This window comes from Heterodontus francisci, chromosome 5 (genome assembly GCF_036365525.1).
Source record: "Heterodontus francisci isolate sHetFra1 chromosome 5, sHetFra1.hap1, whole genome shotgun sequence".
NCBI lineage: Eukaryota > Metazoa > Chordata > Chondrichthyes > Heterodontiformes > Heterodontidae > Heterodontus > Heterodontus francisci.
The window spans coordinates 6,796,950-6,819,562 of NC_090375.1; the positions used below are offsets into that span (position 1 = coordinate 6,796,950).

The following is a 22,613-nucleotide window of genomic DNA, read 5'->3' on the forward strand; positions in this document are numbered from 1 at the left end:
GGAGGATAGCTGTAGGCTGCAGGAAGATATTGATGGGCTGGTCACATGGTCAGAAATGTGGCAAATGGAATTTAACTTGGAGAAGTATGAGGTGATGCATCTGGGGAGGTCAAACAAGGCAAAGGAATACACGATTAATGGGAAAATACTGAGAAGTGTAGAGGAAGTGAGGGACCTTGGAGTGAATGTCCACAGATCCCTGAAGGTAGCAGGACAGGTCGATAAGGTGGTTAAGAAGGCATATGGAATTCTTTCCTTTATTAGCCGAGGTATAGAATACAAGAGCAGGGAGGTTATGCTAGAACTGTATAACTCATTGGTTAGGCCACAACTTGAGTACTGTGTGCAGTTCTGGTCACCTCATTACAGAAAGGATGTAATTGCACTAGAGAGGGTACATAGGAGATTTACGAGGATGTTGCCAGGACTGGAAAAATGCAGCTATGAGGAATGATTGGATAGGCTGGGGTTGTTCTCCTTGGAACAGAGAAGGCTGAGGGGAGATCTGATTGAAATGTACAAAATTTTGAGTGTCCTGGATAGAGTGGAGGTGAAGGGTCTATTCACCTTAGCAGAGAGGTCAGTGACGAGGGAGCATAGATTTAAAGTGATTGGTTGAAAGATTAGAGGGGAGATGAGGAAAAACCTTTTCACCCAAAGGGTGGTGATGGCCTGGAACTCACTGCCTGAATGGGTGGTTGAGGCAGAAACCCTCAACTCATTCAAAAGGTGTCTGGATATGCATCTCAAGTGCCGTAATCTTCAGGGGTACGGACCAAATGCTGGAAGATGGGATTAGAATAGGTGGATCATTTTTCAGTCGGTACAGACACAATGGGCCAAGTGGCCTCTTTCTGTGCCTTAAACTTTCTATGAATCCTCTCTTGACCCAGGGATTGGTGTTGAGGCTACTGCTTTTTTTTTTTGATACATATTAATGCCTCTACCTAGGTATACAGGGCATAACTTCAAAGTTTCCGGATGACCCAGAAATGTTGTAAACAATGAGGAGCATAATAGCAGGCTTCAGGAGATATAGGCGGGCTGGTGAAATGGACAGACACATGGCAGGTGAAATTGAATGCAAAGAAGTGTGAAGTAATTCATTTTGATGGGAAGAATGAGAAGAGCCAATATGAACTAAATGGTACAATTTTAAAGCCGGTGCAGGAACAGGGAGACCTGGGGGTATACGTACACAAATCTTTGAAGGTGGGAGGACAAGTTGAGAAGCTTGTTTAAAAAGGTATACAGGATCCTTGACTTCATAAACAGAGACATAGAGTACAAAAGCAAGGAAATTATGCGAAATCTTTAGAAAACACTGGTTAAGCCCGAACTGGAGTATTGTGTCCAATTCTGGGAACCAGACTTTAGGGAGGATGTCAAGGCCTTGGAGAGGGTGCAGAGGAGATTTCATAGAATGGTATCAGATGAGGGACTTCAGTTAAGTGGAGAGACTGGAGAATCTGGGATTGTTCTCCTTAGAGCAGAGAAGGTTAAGAGGAAATTTGATCGAGGTGTTCAAAATCATGAAGGGTTTTGATAGAGTAGTTAAGGAGAAACTGTTTCCCAGCAGGAGGGTCAGTAGCCAGTGGACATAGATTTAAGATAATTGACAGAAGAACCAGAGAGGCTATGAGGAGAACGTTTTTCTACAGCATGTTGTTGTGATCTGGACCGCGCTGCTTGAAAGGGCGGTGGAAGCAGATTCAATAATAACTTTCAGAAGTGACCCACCCATTCCTTCTCTCTGTCCCTCTATATCTGGGATCTGTTGCTGACACTCCTGTACTTTCGCTCTATTCCAGTTTGCCTGTGGTGCAGCACTACTGAATACGCAGATCCCGCTGTTGCTGGGAAACCTGATGAATGCTATCGTCCAGTGCCTGCAGACAAACCCTGCCTGCTACTTCAGGGCTATGAAAGTACCCGGTGTAAAATTACTGGTGAGCTACACCCTGCAGGTAAGATCCAGCAAGCCACCATGAGGTTTGTGCATTTAATTTACAATTTCTGCTGAATTTGTTTGGTCAGGTACAGAGTAAAGATCAATCTGTTTGCAGTACCTGCCCTGGGAGTGTTTGATGGGACAGTGATTTTTTTTTACTCTTTGATGGGACGTGGCAAGGCCAGCATTTGTTGCCCATCCTGAATTGCCCTTGACAACTGAGTGGCTTTCTCGGCCATTTCAGAGGGCAGTTAACAGTCAACCACATCACTGTGGGTCTGGAGGCACATGTAGGCCAAACCAGGTAAGGATGGCAAATTTCTTTCCCTCAAGGGCTTAGTGAACCAGATGGGTCTTTATGTCAATCGATGATAGTTTCCTGGCACAATTACTGAGACTCGCTTTCAATTCCAGATTTTTTTATTAATTAATTGAACTTGTCAATTAATTGAATTTAAACTCCACCAGCTGCCGTGGTGGGATTTGAACCCAGATCCTCAGGGCATTGGCCTGGGCCTCTGGATTACGAGTGTCAGTGACATTACCACTACGCCACCGTCTACCCCTAGAGGGAGCTTTACCCTATATCTAACCCGTGCTGTACCTTCTTTGGGAGTGTTTGATGGGACAATGTAGAATCATAGGTTATGGCACAGAAAGGGGCCGCTTGGCCCATTGTGTCTGTGTCAGCTGAAAGATGTTCCACCCAGTCTAATCCCACCTTCCAGCATTTGGTCCATAGCCCTGCAGATTACGGCACTTGAGGTGCATATCCAGACTTATTTTGAATAAATTGAGGGTTTCTGCCTCAACTATCCTTTCAGGCAGTGAGTTCCAGACTCCAGAGTTCTGAGTGGGGAGGGCGAGCAGCCAGTTGTCGTGGTACATATTGGAACCAATGACATAGGGGAAAAAAAAGGGATGAAGTCCTACAAGCTGAATATAGGGAGTTAGGGCGTAAATTAAAAAGTAGGACCTCACAGGTAGTAATCTCAGGATTACTACCAGTGCCACGTGCTAGCGAGAGCAGAAATAGCAGGATATATCAGATAAATACATGGCTGGAGAAATGGTGTAGGGGGAGGGATACAAATTCTTGGGACATTGGGCCCAGATCTGGGGAAGGTGGGACCAGTACAAGCTGTACGGGTTGCATCTGGTCAGGACTGGGACCAATTTCCTCGGGGGGGTGTTTGCTAGTGCTGTCGGGGAGGGTTTAAACTAGAATGGCAGGGGGATGGGAATCTGACAGGGAGACAGAGGAGGGGGAAACAAGGATAGAAAAGGAAGACAGAAAGGTAAGAAACAAAAGTGGAAGGCAGAGAAAACAAGGGCGAGAAACAAATGGGGTCATGGTGCAAAATAAAGCTAAGGTGACTAACAATGTTAAAAAGACAAGTCTAAAGGCATTGTGTCTTAATGCACGGAGCAGTCGCAATAAGGTAGGTGAAATTAACAGCGCAAATAGATATAAACGGTTATGATATAGTGGCTGCAGGGTGACCAAGGATGGAAACTGAACATCCAGGGGTATTCAATATTTAGGAAGGACGGGCAAAAAGGGAAAGGAGGAGGGGTAGCGATGTTCGTAAAGGAGGAAATCAATGCAATAGTGAGGAAGGATATTGGCTCGGAAAATCATGATGTGGAATCTGTATGGGCGGAGCTAAGAAAGACCAAGGGGCAGAAAACGTTGGTGGGGGGTTGTCTTTTGGCCCCCAAACAGTAATGGAGATATGAGGAATGGCATCAAACAGGAAATTAGAGAGGCATGCAATAAGGGTACAATTGGAATCATGGGTGATGTTAATCTACATATAGATTGGTCAAATCAAATTAGCAATAATACTGTAGAGGAGGATTTCCTGGAGTGTGTATGTGATGGTTTTAATGACCAATACATTGAGGAACCAACTGGAGAACAGGCTATCCTAGACTGAGCATTGTGCAATGAGAAAGGATTAATTAACAATCTTGTTGTGTGGGCTCCCTTGGAGAAGAGCGACCACAACATGATAGAATTCTTCATTAAGATGGAGAGTGAAGTAGTTGAATCTGAAACTAGGGTCCTGAATCTAAATAAAGAATCTGGACCCCCACCACACTCTGGGTGAAAAAACTTTTCCTCATCTCCCCTCTAATCTTTCTACCAATCACTTGAAATCTGTGTCCCCGAGTCATTGACCTCTCTGCTAAGGTGAATAGACCCTTCACCTCCAGCTCCCTCAAAATGTTGTACATTTCAATTAGATCTCCGCCTCAGCCTTCTCTGTTCCAAGGAGAACAATCGCAGCCTATCCAATCTATCCTCAAGCTGCATTTTTCCAGTCCCAGCAACATCCTCATAAATCCCCTCTGTACCATAGAAACACAGAAAAATAGGAGCAGGAGTAGGCCATTTGGCCCTTCGAGCCTGCACCGCCATTCAATACGATCATGGCTGATCGTCCAAACTCAGTACCCTGTTCCTGCTTTCTCCCCTTTAGCCTCAAGACCTATATCTAACTCTTTCTTGAATATATTTAATGACTTGGCCTCAACTGCATTTATCCACATTTTACTGCATCTGCCATGGATTTGCCCACTCATTCAACCTATCCAAATCACACTGGAGCTTCTCTGCATCCTCCTCACAGCTCACACTCCCACCCAGCTTTGTGTCATCTGCAAACTTGGATATATTACACTTAATTCCCTCATCTATATCATTAATATATATTGTGAATAGCTTGGGTCCTAGCACCGATCCCTGGGGTACCCCACTAGTCACAGCCTGCCACTTGGAAAAAGACCCATTTATTCCTACTCTTTGTTTCCTGCCTGCCAACCAGTTCTCTATCCATGTCAGTACCTTACCCCCAATCCCATGTGCTTTAATTTTGCACGCTAATCTCTTATGTGGGACCTTATTGAAAGCCTTCTGAAAGTCCAAATACACAACATCCACTGTTCTCCCTTATCTGTTCTACTAGTTACATCCTCAAAAAATGTTAGTAGATTTGTCAAGCATGATTTCCCTTTCGTAAATCCATGTTGACTTTGTCCGATCATGTCATTGTTTTCCAAGTGCTCTGCTATTACATCTTTTATAATGGACTCGAGCATTTTCCCCACGACTGATGTCAGGCTAACCGGTCTATAATTCCCTGTTTTCTCTCGACCGCCTTTTTTAAATAGTGGGGTTACATTAGCTACCCTCCAATCCGTTGGAACTGTTCCAGAGTCTATAGAACTTTGAAAAATGACCAGCAATGCATCTACTATTTCAAGGGCCATGTCCTTAAATACTCTGGGATGTAGATTATCAGGCTCTGGGGATTTATCGACCTTCAATCCTATTAATTTCCCTAACATTTCCCTAGTAATACTGATTTCATACAGTTCCTCCTTCTCACTAGATCGTATGATCCCCAACATTTCTGGGAGGTAATTTGTGTCCTCCTTTGTGAAGACAGAACCAAAGTCTGTATTTAATTGGTCTGCCATTTCTTTGTTCCCCATTATAAATTCCCCCATTTCTAACTGTAAGGGACCCACATTTCTCTGCAAACTTACTCTCATACTCCATTTTCCCCTTCTTAATCAATCCCTTTGTCCTCCTTTGCTGAATTCTAACCTGCTTCCTCAGGTTTGCTACTTGTTCTGGCCATTTTATATTTCTCCTCCTTGGATCTAATACTATCCCTAATTTCTTTTGTTAAGCCACGGTTGAGCCACCCGTCCTGTTTTATTTTTGCGCCAGACAGGAATGAACAATTGTTGTAATTCATCCATGTGCTCTTTAAATGCTAGCCATTGCCTATCCACTGTCAACCCTTTAAGTAACGTTCCTCAATCTATCATAGCTAACTCGCGCCTCATACCTTCATAGTTTCCTTTATTTAGATTCAGGACCCTAGTTTTGGAATCAACTCTTTCACTCTCCATCTTAATGAAGAATTCTATCATGATATGGTCGCTCTTCCCCAAGGGACCCCGCACAACAAGATTGTTAACTAATCCTTTCTCATTACACAATACCCAATCTAGGATGGCCTGTTCTCTCGTTGGTTCCTCAACATATTGGTCCATCACGTATGCACTCCAGGAATTCCTCCTCTACAGTATTATTGCTAATTTGGTTTGTCCAATCTATATGTAGATTAAGGTCACCATAATAACAGTTGCACCCTTATTGCATGTGTCTCTAATTTCTTGTTTAATGCTATCCTCTACATCACCGCTGCTGTTTGGGGGTATATATACAACCCCTAGCAACGTTTTCTGCCCCTTGGTGTTTCTTAGCTCTACCCATACAGATTCCACATCAGGATTCTCTGAGCTAATATCCTTTCTCACTATTGTATTGATTTCCTCTTTTACTAACAATGCCACTCTACCTCCTTTCCTTTTTTGCCTGTCCTTCCTAAATATTGAATACCCCTGGATGTTCAGTTCCCATCCTTGGTCACCCTGCAGCCATGTCTCCGTAATCACAACTATATCGTATCTATTTACATTTATGTGCACGGTTAATTCGCATACCTTATTGCGAATACTCCGCACCTCGAGACACAATGCCTTCAGGCTTGTCTTTTAACATTCTTAGTCATCTTGGCATTATTTCGCACAATGGCCCTATCAACATACCATCCTGGAGTTTTGTTTGCGGCCACAAAAAACGCCTGTCTGTTCCCCTTACAATTGAATCTCCTATCACTATGGTTCTCCCAGTCTTTTCTCCCCCCACTGCTATGCAGCAGTGCCATCCGTGGTGCCACGAACTTGGTTGTTGGTGTTTTGCCCTGGAATGTCATCCCCCCAGCAGTATTCAAAGTGATATATCTGTTTGAGAGGGGGATGGCCACAGGGGACTCCTGCACTACCTGCCTGCACCTACTACTCTGTCTGGTGGTCACCCATCCCTTTTCTGCCTGTGCAGCCATTACCTGCGGTGTGACCACCTCACTAAACATGCTATCCACGATGTCCTCAGCATCGTGGATGCTCCACAGTGAATCCACCCGCAGCTCCAGCTCTGTAATGCAGGTAGTCAGTAGCTGCAGACGGAATCACCTCCTGCACACATGGTCGTCAGGGACACTGGAAGCGTCTCTGATTTCCCACATAGCGCAGGAGGAGCATATCACGGGTGCGAGCTCTCCTTCCATGACTTACCTTTAGATTACTTAGTTAATCCCTATGAAATACTAATTACAGTAGGGGCCTTGTTCTACTCCAAACACTACCCACTACAATCTAAAGTCCTTAATAAATTACTCAGATTTAAAAAAACTCCCTTTAATAGTACTCACCTTATCACTTATATGATAGGTTTTGAGGGTTTTTTTCAAAAAAAAACTTTCCCCTTTTTTTTAAGCTATTTAAATGCACTAACAGCTGTTACTTACCCAACCAATCACCTTGCAGATTTTCCATGATGTCACTGTAAGTTTTTTTTTCCTCTTTTGAATCGCAGCAAGCGGAGACACAGACAGAGCGAGACAGAGCCTGCTGCCGCTCCTGTCTCCAGGTAAGTAAGGGCCTCGAGACCCGTTCTTTCCTTTTCAGGTCCCACTGTGGATCAGCCTCCTCCCAGGTCCGCCTGCCGCCGCTCCGGTCTCCAGTAAGTCTCTCTAGTGCAATTACATCCTTTCTGTAATGAGGTGACTAGAACTGCACACAGTACTCAAGTTGTGGCCTAACCAATGAGTTATACAGTTCCAGCATAACCTCCCTGCTCTTATATTCTATACCTCAGCTAATAAAGGAAAGGATTCCATATGCCTTCTTAACCACCTTATCGACCTGTCCTGCTACCTTCAGGGATCTGGGGACAAATGTATCACCTCACACTGCTCCGGGTTGAATTCCATTTGTCATCTGACGAGACCATCAATATCTTCCTGCAGCATGCAGCTATCTACCTCGCTATCTACCACATGGCCAATCTTGTGTGTTGTCTACAAACTTCTTGATCATGCCTCCCACATCTAAGTCCAAATCGTTAATATACACCACAAAAAGCACGGGACCCAGTACTGAGCCCTGCAGAATGCCACTGGAAACAGCCCTCCAGTTACTAAAACACCCGTCAACAATTACCCTTTGTTTCCTGCTACTGAGCCAATTTTGTATCCACCTTGTTGCATTTCCCTGGATCCCATGGGATTTATTTATTTTTAAACCAGTCTGCCATGTGGGACCTTGTCAAAAGCCTTGCTAAAATCCATGTGGGCCACATTAACTGCACCACCCTCATCTTTCTGGCACAATGTCGAGGGAGCTTTACTCTGTATCTAACCTGTGCTGTACCTGCTGTGGAAATGTTTGATGGGACTGTGTAGAGGGAGCTTTACTCTGTATCTAACCCGTTTTTTTGTCTCACCCCGTGCTGTACCTGCCCTGGGTGTGTTGATGGGGCAGTGAGGGAGCTTGGTGAATCTGGGAGTCTGAGCCACTGAAACTGGAAGTTCAAAATGCAAATAATGTTGCTCCACAGCCCAAACATTTCTGCCTTCATTGAATATGAAATTCATTAATACAATAAGTGTTTGCCAGCTTCTGCTCTGGATCAAACTTTAACATGACTTCTACCCTCTCCTTATTAGGCACTCCTGACCTGCTGTTACATCACTCTCCTGTCCAGAGTCGGGGAACGAGTTGCTGCCAGCATAAGGAAGGAGTTGTTCGCAACTCTGCTCAGGTTTGAACTTAGCTGAGGTGCTAACTAGTTTCCCAGTACTGTTTATTGATATTAAGATAAAATCGTAACATGCTGTCTATGAATCCAGTCAGATGGTCAGCTGCCAGTGGTGATGCCTGCGAGCCTAGACCTAAGCTCAAACAAAGAGACATGGGCCGTAGAAATGTTACAGAATTTCACGATATGAAATAAATAGCTGAGATTTGGTAAAGATTTAAATCCGTGAGTACTTTTGTTAATTTTTGGTCTTCCCACCATCTGAGCTAAGCCCAGTGCTTTTCACACTGGTAATCCATAGCTTTTTATTTAGATTTGCTGATGTTAAGTTCGAGGATTTGCTGATTTATAACAAGAGGAATATATCATGCTGCACACAATGCACTATTCTTCTATGCTGCAGGTGTGTCTCTCTCTAATGCTGTAAACTATAGCTCATGGAATAAAAGGGACAGTAGTAACATGGATGTGGAATTGGCTGAGTGACAGGAAACAGAGAATAGTGTTAATGGATGTTCTTTGGGCTGGAGGAAGGTTTGTAGTGGAGTTCCCCAGGGGTCAGTGTTGGGACCCTTGCTTTTCCTGATATATATTAATGACCTAGACCTTGGTGTAACAGGGCACAATTTCAATGTTTGCAGATGACATGAAACCTGAAACATTTGTGAACTGTGAGGAGGGTAGTGTAGAACTTCAAAAGGACATAGACAAGTTGGTGGAATGGGTGAACAAGTGGCAGATGAAGTTCAATGCAGAGAAATGCGAGGTGATTCATCTTGGCAAAACATGGAGAGATGATATAAGATAAAGGGTACTACTCTAAAGGGGGTGCAGGAGCAGAGGGACCTGGGAGTTTAGGTACAAAGGTCATTGAAGGTGGCAGGACAGATTGAGAGAGCGGTTGATAAAGCATACAGTATCCCAGGCTTTATTAATCGGGACATAGAGTACAAGAGGAAGGAAGTTATGTTGAACTTGTATAAGACACTAGTTCGGCCTCAGCTGGAATTTGGCATTCAGTTCTGGGCATTGCACTTTAGAAAAGACATGAGGGCATTGGAGAGAGTACAGAAAAGATTCACGTGAATGGTTTCAGGGATGAGGAATTTCAGTTGAAGATAGATTGGAGAAGTGAGGATGGTTTTCCTTGGAGAAGAGAAGGCTGAGAGGTGATTTGATCGAGGTATTCAAAATCATGAGGGGTCTGGACATAGTAGATAGAGAGAAACTGTTCCCACTTGTGAAAGGATCGAGAATGAGAGGGCACAGATTAAAAGTGATTTGCAAAAGAAGCAAAAGTGACATGAGGAAAAACATTATAACGCAGAGAGTGGTTAAGGTCTGGAATGCGCTGCCTGAGAACGTGGCGGAGGCAGGTTCAATCAAAGTATTCAAAAGGGAATTAGACGGTTATATGAAAAGGAAGATTGTGCAGGGTTATGGGGAGAAGGCGGAAGAATGGCATTCAGAGAATCGCTCATTCAGAAAGCCGGTGCAGACACGATGGGCCGAATGGCCTCCTTCTGCACTGTAACAATTCTGTGATTCTGTGAACATACAGAATAAAATGGGTGGACAAGTGCAGAGGGACTTGGGGTATATGTGCGTAAGTCATTGAAGGTGGCAGGACAGGTTGAGAGTGCGGTTAATAAACAATACAGTATCCTAGGTTTTATTAATGGCATAGAATACTAGAGGAAGGAGGTTATATTGAACTTGTATAAGTTGTACCCTTTATCTTATATTGTTTCTCCGTGTTCTTCCTACCAAGATGAGTCACTTCACATTTCTCTGCATTAAAATTCATCTGCCACTTGTCCACCCATTCCATAGAAAGGAAAGAAATTCCATTTAAGTCTCTCACAATATGCAGAAACGCTTCACAGCCAATGAAGTACTTTTGAGCTGTAGTCATTTCATGATATAGGAAATATAGCAGCCAAATTGTGTACAGCAATCTCCCACAAACTGAAATGAGATATGTGTCCAGTTAACCTGCTTTTGGTGATCTTTATTGAGCGATAAATATTGGCAAGGACATCGGGGAAAACCCCACCGTTTTTCTTTGATTATAGTAATGGGATCTTTATCATCCACCTGAGAAGGCAAGTCATTCATCTCATTGCCATTTAAGGGATTGTGCATTTGCCTACATATCCACAGTAACTATATTTTAAAGTAATTTATAATTGTGAAGTACTACGGGATGTTTGTGATTAATATGAAAAGGTGATATACAAGTGCTAGAGCTGGGGAGTCCAGTAAAGGGGGCGTAACCTTAAAAAAAAAAATAGCAATTGGGTTGGTGTCAGGAAGCACTTCTTCGCACAAAGGAAAATGGAAATTTGGAACTCTCTTCTCCAAAAGGCTGTTGAGGTTGGGGATCAGTTGAAAATTTCAAAATTGAGGTTTATAGATTTTTGTTGAGTAAGGGTATGAACGGTTAGGGAACCAAGGCGGGTAAATGGAGTTAGGATACAAATTGGTAATGATGTAATTGAATGGTGAAACAGGTTCAAGGGGCTGAATGGCCTCCTGCTGTTCTTGTGTTTCGTCTGTAATACTAGTTTGCTGACTGAACCCAGTAAGAATGCTGTCAGCCCAACTTGTACTGATCAGTCAGTGAGGGATGCAGAAGAGATAATGATAATCCAAGACAATTGGCATGACTTTGGCAAAGGCATGTCATGTTTGATGGACTTAATAGAACTTTTTCAATGATGTGACCGATTGATTGGATTGATAGAGGGAATATAGTAGGTGTAAATGCAAATGGATGCTGGGTGATAATTGGAGCTTTAAAGACTGAGCTTGATAGATTTTTGCGAGGTAAGGGTATCAAAGGATATGAAACAAAGGTGGGTAAGTGGGATGAGGCACAGATCAGCCATGATCTAATTGAACGGTGGAATAAGCTCAAGGCGGTGTACGGCATCCGTCTGTGCCTAACATTCCTGTGTAGTGTACATGGATTTTCAGAAGGTGATAAGAGTCTCTTGATGCTTGTTTTGAAAACTCAGGCACATGTGATGATGGGCCAAGTGGCCTCTTTCTGTGCCTTAAATTTTCTGTGACCCTATGTTACAAGAGGAAATGTAGAAATTCAGCAGGGGAATGGGAACCTAAATTGTAGTGCCAGTGTACAGGATGTTGAGAGTAGTGAGGTCAGGGATATGGTTACAAGGACGCAAGAGGGCACTGGCAAGCAAGAACCTGGTTTAAAGTGTGTCTATTTCAACGCCAGGAGCATCCGGAATAAGGTGGGTGAGCTTGCAGCATGGGTTGGTACCTGGGATCTCGATGTAGTGGCCATTTCGGAGACATGGGTAGAGCAGGGGCAGGAATGGATGTTGCAGATTCCGGGATTTAGATGTTTCACTAAGAACAGAGAAGATGGTAAAAGAGGGGGGGGTGTGGCATTGTTAATCAAGGAGAGTATTACAGCGACAGAAAGGACGTTTGAGGACTCGTCTACTGAGGTAGTATGGGCTGAGGTTAGAAACAGGAGAGGTGAGGTTACCCTGTTGGGAGTCTTTTATAGACCTCCGAACAGTTCCAGAGATGTAGAGGAAAGGATAGCGAAGATGATTCTCGACAGGGGCGAGAGTAACAGGGTAGTTGTTATGGGGGACTTTAACTTTCCAAATATCGACTGGAAATACTATAGTTCGAGTACTTTAGATGGGTCAGTTTTTGTCCAGTGTGTGCAGGAGGGTTTTCTGACACAGTATGTAGACAGGCCAACCAGGGGCGATGCCACATTGGATTTGGTACTGGGAAATGAACCCGGCATGGTGTTAGATTTAGATGTAGGTGAGCACTTTGGTGATAGTGACCACAATTCGGTTAGGTTTACCTTAGCGATGGGCAGGGACAGGTATATACCGCAGGGCAAGAATTATAGCTGGGGGAAAGGAAATTATGATGCGATTAGGCAAGATTTAGGATGCGTAGGATGGGGAAGGAAACTGCAGGGGATGGGAACAATCGAAATGTGGAGCTTATTCAAGGAGCAGCTACTGCGTGTCCTTGATAAGTGTGTACCTGTGAGGCAGGGAGGTAGTTGTCGTGCGAGGGAGCCGTGGTTTACTAAAGAAGTTGAAGCGCTTGTCAAGAGGAAGAAGAAGGCTTATGTTAGGATGAGACGTGAAGGCTCAGTTAGGGCGCTTGAGAGCTACAAACAAGCCAGGAAAGATCTAAAGGGAGAGCTAAGAAGAGCAAGGAGAGGACACGAGAAGTCATTGGTGGATAGGATCAGGGAAAACCCTAAGGCTTTCTATAGGTATATCAGGAATAAAAGAATGACTAGAGTTCGATTAGGGCCAATCAAGGATAGTAGTGGGAAGTTGTGTGTGGAATCAGAGGAGATAGGGGAAGTGTTAAATGAATATTTTGCGTCAGTATTTACAGTAGAGAAAGAAAATGTTGTTGAGAATACTGAGATTCAGGCTACGAGGCTAGATGGGATTGAGGTTCACAAGGAGGAGGTGTTAGCAATTTTGGAAGGTGTGAAAATAGATAAGTCCCCTGGGCCAGATGGGATTTATCCTAGGATTCTCTGGGAAGCTAGGGAGGAGATTGCAGAGCCTTTGTCCTTGATCTTTATGTCGTCATTGTCGACAGGAATAGTGCCGGAAGACTGGAGGATTGCAAATGTTGTCCCCTTGTTCAAGAAGGGGAGTAGAGACAGCCCTGGTAATTATAGACCTGTGAGCCTTACTTCGGTTGTGGGTAAAATGTTGGAAAAGGTTATAAGAGACAGGATTTATAATCATCTTGAAAAGAATAAGTTCATTAGAGATAGTCAGCACGGTTTTGTGACGGGTAGGTCGTGCCTCACAAACCTTATTGAGTTTTTCGAGAAGGTGACCAAACAGGTGGATGAGGGTAAAGCAGTGGATGTGGTGTATATGGATTTCAGTAAGGCGTTTGATAAGGTTCCCCACGGTAGGCTATTGCAGAAAATACGGAAGTATGGGGTTGAAGGCGATTTAGAGCTTTGGATCAGAAATTGGCTAGCTGAAAGAAGACAGAGGGTGGTGGTTGATGGCAAATGTTCATCCTGGAGTTTAGTTACTAGTGGTGTACCGCAAGGATCTGTTTTGGGGCCACTGCTGTTTGTCATTTTTAAAAATGACCTGGAAGAGGGTGTAGAAGGGTGGGTTAGTAAATTTGCAGATGACACTAAGGTCGGTGGAGTTGTGGATAGTGCCGAAGGATGTTGTAGGGTACAGAGGGACATAGATAGGCTGCAGAGCTGGGCTGAGAGATGGCAAATGGAGTTTAATGCGGAAAAGTGTGAGGTGATTCACTTTGGAAGGAGTAACAGGAATGCAGAGTACTGGGCTAAGGGAAGATTCTTGGTAGTGTAGATGAACAGAGAGATCTTGGTGTCCAGGTGCATAAATCCCTGAAGGTTGCTAACCAGGTTAATGGGGCTGTTAAGAAGGCATATGGTGTGTTAGCTTTTATTAGTAGGGGGGTCGAGTTTCGGAGCCACGAGGTCATGCTGCAGCTGTACAAAACTCTGGTGAGACCGCACCTGGAGTATTGCGTGCAGTTCTGGTCACCGCATTATAGGAAGGATGTGGAAGCTATGGAAAGGGTGCAGAGGAGATTTACTAGGATGTTGCCTGGTATGGAGGGAAGGTCTTACGAGGAAAGGCTGAGGGACTTGAGGTTGTTTTCGTTGGAGAGAAGGAGGAGGAGAGGTGACTTAATAGAGACATATAAGATAATCAGAGGGTTAGATAGGGTGGATAGTGAGAGTCTTTTTCCTCGGATGGTGATGGCAAACACGAGGGGACATAGCTTCAAGTAGAGGGGTGATAGATATAGGACAGATGTGAGAGGTAGTTTCTTTACTCAGAGTAGTAAGGGCGTGGAACGCCCTGCCTGCAGCAGTAGTAGATTCGCCAACTTTAAGGGCATTTAAGTGGTCATTGGATAGACACATGGATGAAAATGGAATAGTGTAGGTCAGATGGTTTCACAGGTCGGCGCAACATCGAGGGCCGAAGGGCCTGTACTGCGCTGTAATGTTCTAATTCTAATTCTTAGAAGTGTGGATAAAAAGTTGTTTGACAGACAGGGAAATGAGGTAGGGGTGTTGCCCCACTGGAGAAGGGGTGGGAAGTGGAGTTCCCCTGCCCCCCCGGGGTGGGAAGTGGAGTTCCCCTGCCCCCCCGGGGTGGGAAGTGGAGTTCCCCTGCCCCCCCGGGGTGGGAATTGGCGTTTCCCTTGCCCCCCAGGGTGGGAATTGGCGTTTCCCTTGCCCCCCAGGGTGGGAAGTGGCGTTTCCCTTGCCCCCCGGGGCGGGAAGTGGCGTTTCCCTTGCCCCCCCAGGGTGTGAAGTGGAGTTCCCCTGCCCCCGGGGTGGGAATTGGCATTTCCCCTGCCCCCAGGGTGTGAAGTGGAGTTCCCCTGCCCCCGGGGTGGGATGTGGAGTTCCCCTGCCCCCCGGTCAGTGCTGGCCTCCTTCTGTGCTTCCTTCCACCGTGAATAGATTTATTTAAAAAATTACTGTTTCTTTCCCTCTTGTGGTGACAGGCAGGATGTGGCGTTTTTCGATGCCACTCGGACAGGCCAGATGGTGAGCCGCTTAACCAACGACATCCAGGAGTTCAAATCCTCCTTCAAACTGGTGGTGTCTCAGGTAGGCTGCTGGGATTTGGTTTGAGATTTACCAAAAAATCCTGAAAAAGGTTGGGATTATATCTACCTGCATTACCTCACCTCATTCACATTGCATTTATTTTTCATATCTTCGGCCCTGACTCACTCTCACCTCTGACTTCAAATGATCATGAGTTTGAGCCCACACTCCAGAGACTTGACTCCAGAATCTATGCTGAGACCCCCAGTGCAGTGCTGAGGGAGCGGTGTACTGTCAGAGGGGCAGTGCTGAGGGAGCGGTGTACTGTCAGAGGGGCAGTGCTGAGGGAGCGGTGTACTGTCAGAGGGGCAGTGCTGAGGGAGCGGTGTACTGTCAGAGGGGCAGTGCTGAGGGAGCGGTGTACTGTCAGAGGGGCAGTGCTGAGGGAGCGGTGTACTGTCAGAGGGGCAGTACTGAGGGAGCGGTGTACTGTCAGAGGGCCAGTACTGAGGGAAGGCTGCACTGTCAGAAGGCCAGTACTGAGGGAAGGCTGCACTTTCAGAAGGCCAGTACTGAGGGAAGGCTGCACTGTCAGAGGGGCAGTACTGAGGGAGCGCTGTACTGTCGAAGGGGCAGTACTGTTGTGCATCCGAGAGGCGGAGGACTACACGGATAGCATGTTTAGGGAGGTGTTCACACCCCAGGTTAGGAGCATGCAGGCAGAGAGGGAATGGGTGACCACCAGGCAGTCTTAGAGAACCAGGCAGGTAGTGCAGGAGTCCCCTGATATGATCTTACTCGTGTATCAGTTTTCCATTTTGGATACTGGTGAGGGTGATGGTTCCTCAGTGAAGTGCAATCGGAGTCACTAATGTCCTTTCGGGAAGGACGTCTGCTGTCCTATCCTGGTCTGGCCTACATGTGACTCCAGACCCACAGCAATGTGGTTAACTCTTACATGCCCTCTGAAATGGCCTAGCAAGCCACTCAGTTGTACCGAACCGCTACGAAGTCAATAAAAAGGAATGAAACTGGATGGACCACCCGGCATCAACCTAGGCACCCGGAATGACAACGGCAAACTCAGCTCTGTCGACCCTGCAAAGTCCTCCTTACTAACATCTGGGGGCTTGTGCCAAAGTTGGGAGAGCTGGCCCACAGACTAGTCAAGCAACAGCCTGACATAGTCATACTCACGGAATCATACCATATAGACAATGTCCCAGACATTGCAATCACTATCCCTGGGTATGTCCTGTCCCACCGGCAGGACAGACCCACCAGAGGTGGCGGGACAGAGGTCTACGGTAGGGAGGGAGTTGCCCTGGGAGTCCTCAACATCGACTCCGGACCCCATGAAGTCTCATGGCATCAGATCATACATGGGCAAGGTAACCTCCTACTGATTGCCACCTACCGTCCTCCCTCAGCTGATGAGTCAGTACTCCTCCATGTTGAACACCACTTGGAGGAAGCACTGAGGGTGGCAAGGGCACAAAATGTACTCTAGGTGGGGGACTTCACCACTACTGACCGAGCTGGCCGGGTACTAAAGGACATAGCTTCTAGACTGGGTATGCGGCAGGTAGTGGGGGAACCAACACGAGGGAAAAACATACTTGACCTTGTCCTCACCAATCTGCCTGCTGTAAATGCTTCTGTCCATGACTGTATTGGTAGGAGTGACCACCGCACAGTCCTTGTGGAGACGAAGTCCCGCCTTCACATTGAGGATACCATCCATCGTGTTGTGTGGCACTATCACCATGCTAAATGGGATAGATTTCAAACAGATCTAGCAATGCAAAACCGGGCATCCATGAGACGCAGTGGGCCATCAGCAGCAGCAGAATTGTACTCAACCACTATCTGGAACCTCATGGCCCGACATATCCCCCACCCTACCATTACCATCAAGCCAGGAGACCAACCCTGGTTCAATGAAGAGTGCAGGAGGGCATACCTCAAAATGAGGTGTCAACCTGGTGAAGCTACAACCCAGGACTACTTGCATGCCAAACTGCATAAGCAGCATGCGATAGACAGAGCTAAGCAATCCCATAACCAACTGATCAGATCTAAAATAAAAACAAGAAATGCTGGAACCACTCAGCAGGTCCAAAGGCAGAGAGTCGCAGCCTGGGTGCGGACGCACACCAGCGATTGGCTGCCCTCCTTGATCGGGAGACTCAGGACTGCGGCAGAGACCCAGTGTTTCCTCTTGCCCCAGAAGAAATTGATGAGATTCTTCTGGATCTTGGTGGCGAATGCAAGAGGCAGGGCCAAAGTGACTAACCGGTACCACAGCATTGAAGCCACCGGTTGGTTTCTGACCAGCGCTCAGCCCCTGTAGGAAAACACTTAGAGCAGTCCCGTCCAGCGCCCCAGCTGAGTGGTGACTTTCGCCTCCAACGCTTGCCAGTTTGCTGGCCAGACTTCCTCAGCGGGGCTAAGGTGTACTCCCAGATAGGAGAGGTGCGTGGTGCTCCATGCAAAAGGTGTCAACCCTCTGCTAGGGAGTCCATTAGCCACTGATCCACCAGGAGTCTGGAACATTTCTCCCAGTTGAACGCCTTCTACTGATCGAGGGAGAGAAAGGTGACCGATAGACCAGTCCTCTGGTAAAGATGGATCAGGTCCCGGACCAGGTGGATGTTGTCCTGGATGGACCGGCCCGGGACCGTGTAGGACTGGTCGGGGTGGATTATGTGGGCCAGCACGGAGCCCAGGCCAGTACACATAACCAGTGCAATGATCTTATAATCCGTGCTGAGGAGGGAGACTGGACGCCAGTTCTTAAGCAGGTGGAGATCGCCCCTCTTCGGCAGCAGGACAATGACTGCCCTGCACCACGAGAGGGGCATCTTCCCAGTTGCCAGGCTTTCCCCCAGGACCCACGCGTAATCGTCCCCCAGAATGTCCTGAGGAACTCCATGGTCAGCCCGTCCAGCCCCAGGGATTTGCCCCTCGAGAGCTGGTGGAGGAGCTTGTCAGCTCCGCCAATGTGAGCGGAGCCTCCAATCCTTCGGCGCACTCCGGGCTGACCTTCAGCAGGTCCTCCCACAAAACTGTGTGCGCATCCTCGCTGGATCAATCCGGAGAGAACAACATACTGTAACAGGTACGGACCAGGAGGCCTATTTTCTCCGGCTCCGTGATGGAGGATCCGTCGTCGGCCAGCAGTTCGAGCTGCTTATGGACCTCCCGCCATTTTTCCAGCGAGTAGAAGGGTGAGGCGCAGTCCAAATCTTCCAGGATCTGGATCCGCGACCTCAAATACGCGTCTTGGGACCCTGTGAGCTGCATGTCCCACAGTGCACCCTTCTAGTCTTTGTACGCCTGCCACAGGGCTGGGTCCACATCGGCATGACCAAGGCAGGACTCCAAGTCGAGCACCTCCCTCTTTAGGCGCATGATCTCGGTTTCCCGCCTCTTGGTTGACCCCCTTCGCGTACTCCTGACAGAAGACACGGATGTGAGTCTTGCCCACATTCCACCATAGCCTCAAGGAGGGGAAGCCCCCCTGTTTCCTTCTCCAGTCGGCCTAGAATCGACGGAATGGGTTCCGGAATCGCTCGTCCTCCAGCAGCCAGTTGTTAAAGTGCCAGTACGCGGACCCAGGCCTGCGTGCGGAGCGGTGGTGGTCCGAGCACGGCACTAGCCGCATGGAGGCCAACGAGACGCGAGAGACATATGTCTGTGAAAAGTAGAGGCGGTCGATTCGGGACCCTCCTTCTCCAGACCTCCACGTGAAGACGCTGGAGTCGGGATGGAGATTCTGCCAGACGTCCACCAAGTTGAGGGAACTGATCAATTCCCTCAACTTCTCCACCGACGCTTGGTCGGAGTGATCCTTCACCTCGAGCGTACAGTGAAAATCCCCCCAAGGTTGATGCATTTGGCGCTGTCGATACAGCTCAAGAGAGTGGACACTTCTTCAAAGAAGCGCGTTTGCAACGCGCTGGACCTGGGCACGCACTCATTCACAAAGTGGAGCAGCATGCTACCCAGGCGGATGGCGAGGTGGAGCAAGTGGCCTGGCACAAGCTCCTTGACCCCCCAAGATCTCTGGCTGAAACACTGGGGCCAACAAGATCGCCGCCCCACTAGAAATAGGGGTGAGGTGACTCATGTGGCTTTGTCTCCTGGAACAGTGTGGGTTTCCTGCAGAAAGCTCACCACATATCTCCCTTCCCTTTGGACTGAGAGATTGTGAAATCTGCGGTGAGACCCCTTGCTGCCGTTGATGTTGAGGATCGCTTGGGTTATCTTCATGTCAAAGGTACTTAAAACCCGTCACCGACACCTCACTGTGAGGAGGGAGCGGAAGTGCACCTGGCCTTCCACTCCCCCAGCAACCCATTGAGGAACGCTTTAAATCGCTGCCGCTCAACCAGTTTCACACCCGCACCCTTCCCCGCTTTCTTGAGGGCGGCACGGACGGACTGGATGATCAGCGCAGTTCCAAGCATTGGCTGAGGGCCAGCTGAACTTTATTGCGGCAACCCCTGCATGCTGCGAGGAAGTCCCGGAGTTCCGCCATGGGGATGAGGGCAGACTCGGTGGGAGGCACAAGGGACTGCACTGCCTCACAGGCGATGGATTCAAGATCATCCTCCGTTCCCCACACTGAGTCCCTAACCTCCTCCAGCGCCAGCGGCCGACACATCCAGCACACACTGTGGGCAGACTTCCCGGCCGCGCCAGCTGGTCCCGCCTCCGTCTCAATCCTGCCCACAGGATCAATGGCAGAGGAGTTCTCACTGGGTTCTTGAATGGAACTGGAGGCCATGGCGGCAGCGGTTCAGGACACCCCCTCCACCACAGTCCCCAGGCCAGGCCAAGGGAGATGGAATTTTCCGACTCTGGAAATCCAGCCGGAGCCGAGACCGGAGGCAAAGAGAGGAGGCGATATCCCATCCCATCCCGCCCCACCAGCGCCCACAGGCCCACCAGACAGGGCATAATTTTCACCCTTAACTGGGTCGGGTGTCTCCTGGTCAGGAGTGGATTTTGGCTGGGAGGGCCGACCCTTTGGGGTCTTGCCCTCCCCTCCACTCGGGGCACCCGACCCAGTGGCAGAATGGAAGGCTTCTTTGGGGGTGTCCCCAGACTCTCCCACCACAAGCAGGGCTCCATTTGCTCCTTCATGAGGGGCCACATGTACAGGGGTCTCCCCCTGCCCTCTACTCTGAGGGTTCAGGAGCTCCTGCCCAGGCTTTACAGCCTTGATGGTGGTGGTGGCAGGGGGAACCTGAGGACCCGAACCAGGAGACAGCTCCCCTCCAACAGATGGGCCCGGCACCTCAGGGCCCTGTGTTACTTCCATTGAGGGGTGCCTTCTCCTCTTCTTCCCACTAGGGTGCGGAGGCTCTGAGACCTCCATGTCATCAGAGGCGTCCGCCTCCGCACCATCCTTTTGTTTGGTTATCCTGGGCCTGAGCCCAGCCCTGAAGCAGGTGGGTTCCCTGGGATCGGGCCTTGGGCTCTCAGGCTCGGGTTGTTCCACGGTGTTCAGGGGATGCGTCTCTCTTTTTTTCTTGCGTCTTCCACTCGAATGGGCAGTCCCCTCCCCGCTGGAGGCCGTGAAAACCACAGCCTCCAGAACCATCTGTTGGAGGTGTAGGGGGAGTGGGAGGAGGTGTAGCAGCGCCACCCTGGGCCGCCGAGGTGGAGCTGCCGGCCGGGAGGTTGGGGCAGTTCTTACGAACGTGCCCCACCCCCTTGCACGCATTGCACCATGCCCCGTCCGAGGATAGAAGACATGGTAGGCTGCCCCCAGAACTTCACATTGAAGTGGCCTTCCATGACCTCCTCCCGCGCCAGCTGCATGAATGGCTGACGGTGGACGGAGTAGACATGTCGGAGGCTATTCTCCCGAAGACCGAGTGGGACTGGGGTGATCCTCGACCTCACCTTCCCCAGATGATGCAGGTGGTGGAGGAGGAGCTCATCGGAAATAAAGGGCGGGATGTTTGATAGAATCACACGCTGTGCAGTAGCCTGCAGAGGATCCAGTGGCAGGAAAGTCCCGCCCACTGTGAGCCCCTTGCTCAGGGCCAGGGTCAGGGCCACCGCCCGCTCAGTCTTCAGGAAAAACACTGCCTTCCCGTACATTTTTGAGGCTGCGACAATGGCCAAGGGGCCGGCAACCTCAGCCATTGCCTTAACGCATGCGTCAATAGCCATGGTTGGGTGGGTGTAACTCTTCACCCCATGCTTTGACATCAAGATTTTAAATGATGAAGGGATACAGGAGCGGCTGTAGCTGCCACAGCAGCATAGGAAAGCCCCGCCACCGGAGAGGACTGTGAAGCCATGGGGTAGAAGAGTCACACCCACCGTTGAATAAATAGAGTTTGAGAGAGAAAATAAATAAATAATAAACAATTGTCCCACAAATACTTTGCTGGGGGGGGGGGGTTTATCACAGGGGGGCTGAAGGAGAGGAAGGCCAGGAGGAATCAGTCTCTTTGCAGATCTTGTTTCAAGGCAGTCCTTTCGCTGGTCTTCCAGTTGGTGGTGGGTGGGACGGGTGGAGACGATGTCTTCACCTGGGACAGCTGTAAGCTGCCCAGGCAGACATGGCTTCTGGTGTTGAGGGAAAACAGAAAGAGAAAGTCTCTTCACCTGGGCAGCTCCAGCTATCCCAGGCTAGGTCATTGGGTTGCTGAGGGAGCTCCTATTCAATGCTTAGGAGCTCCCTGTTGAAACAAAACAGCCCCACCCAAGGTCTTCAGGCTTCTTCTTTCCCCCTCCCCACAACAATCAATGAAAGGGCTTCAAAAGGCCAAACTCACAAGAGCTGTCAGTTCTTTTGGCCTCCTGCTTTCCACTTTTGTAGACAGGGATAGATGGGAAAAACCCTCCTTAAAGTCTCAGTCTTCCTCTTGCAGCAGTCACACAGCCTCCAGCCTACAATCAGCAGTCAGCTGAGACTCGTTGCGCACGCCAGTGGTTCCAATTAGGCAGTAGCCGATCCCTTTTTTTTCGCTTTACTCTGTATCTAACCCCGTTTTTTTTTCACGTCGAGGGGGCCTTTATTCCTCAGGCCCCCTTTATATACATATTTACAGTTTTAAAATAACTTTATTAAAACCAGATAAATAAACAAAAAACTCAAATTAAAATGCCATTCTCGGCATCGACAATGCACTCCAGTCCCTGCGGTGCCCACCGGTCGCGGAAGGCCTCGAGCGTACCGGCGGACACCGCATGCTCCTTCTCCAGGGACACCCGGGCGCGAACGTAACCGCGGAAGAGGGGCAGGCAATCGGGGAGAACGGACCCCCCGACGGCCCGCAACCTGGACCTGTGACTAGCCATCTTGGCCAGGCCCAGGAGCAGACCGACGAGGAGATCTCCTCCCGGTCCAAGCCCCTCCG

At 48.4% G+C, this 22,613-nt stretch overlaps 1 protein-coding gene across 3 annotated transcripts in view; it reads left to right on the forward strand.

Annotated features, from left to right (window-relative positions):
* Positions 1–22,613, forward strand: part of abcb8 (ATP-binding cassette, sub-family B (MDR/TAP), member 8) — a 143,318-nt gene that overhangs the window by 23,792 nt on the left and 96,913 nt on the right. For all 3 annotated transcript variants that reach the window (XM_068031058.1, XM_068031059.1, XM_068031060.1), the window contains exons 3-5: positions 1,812–1,967; positions 8,542–8,636; positions 15,183–15,288. In XM_068031058.1, coding sequence (XP_067887159.1) covers positions 1,812–1,967; positions 8,542–8,636; positions 15,183–15,288 — 357 coding nt within the window. The remainder of the gene's footprint in view (positions 1–1,811; positions 1,968–8,541; positions 8,637–15,182; positions 15,289–22,613) is intronic.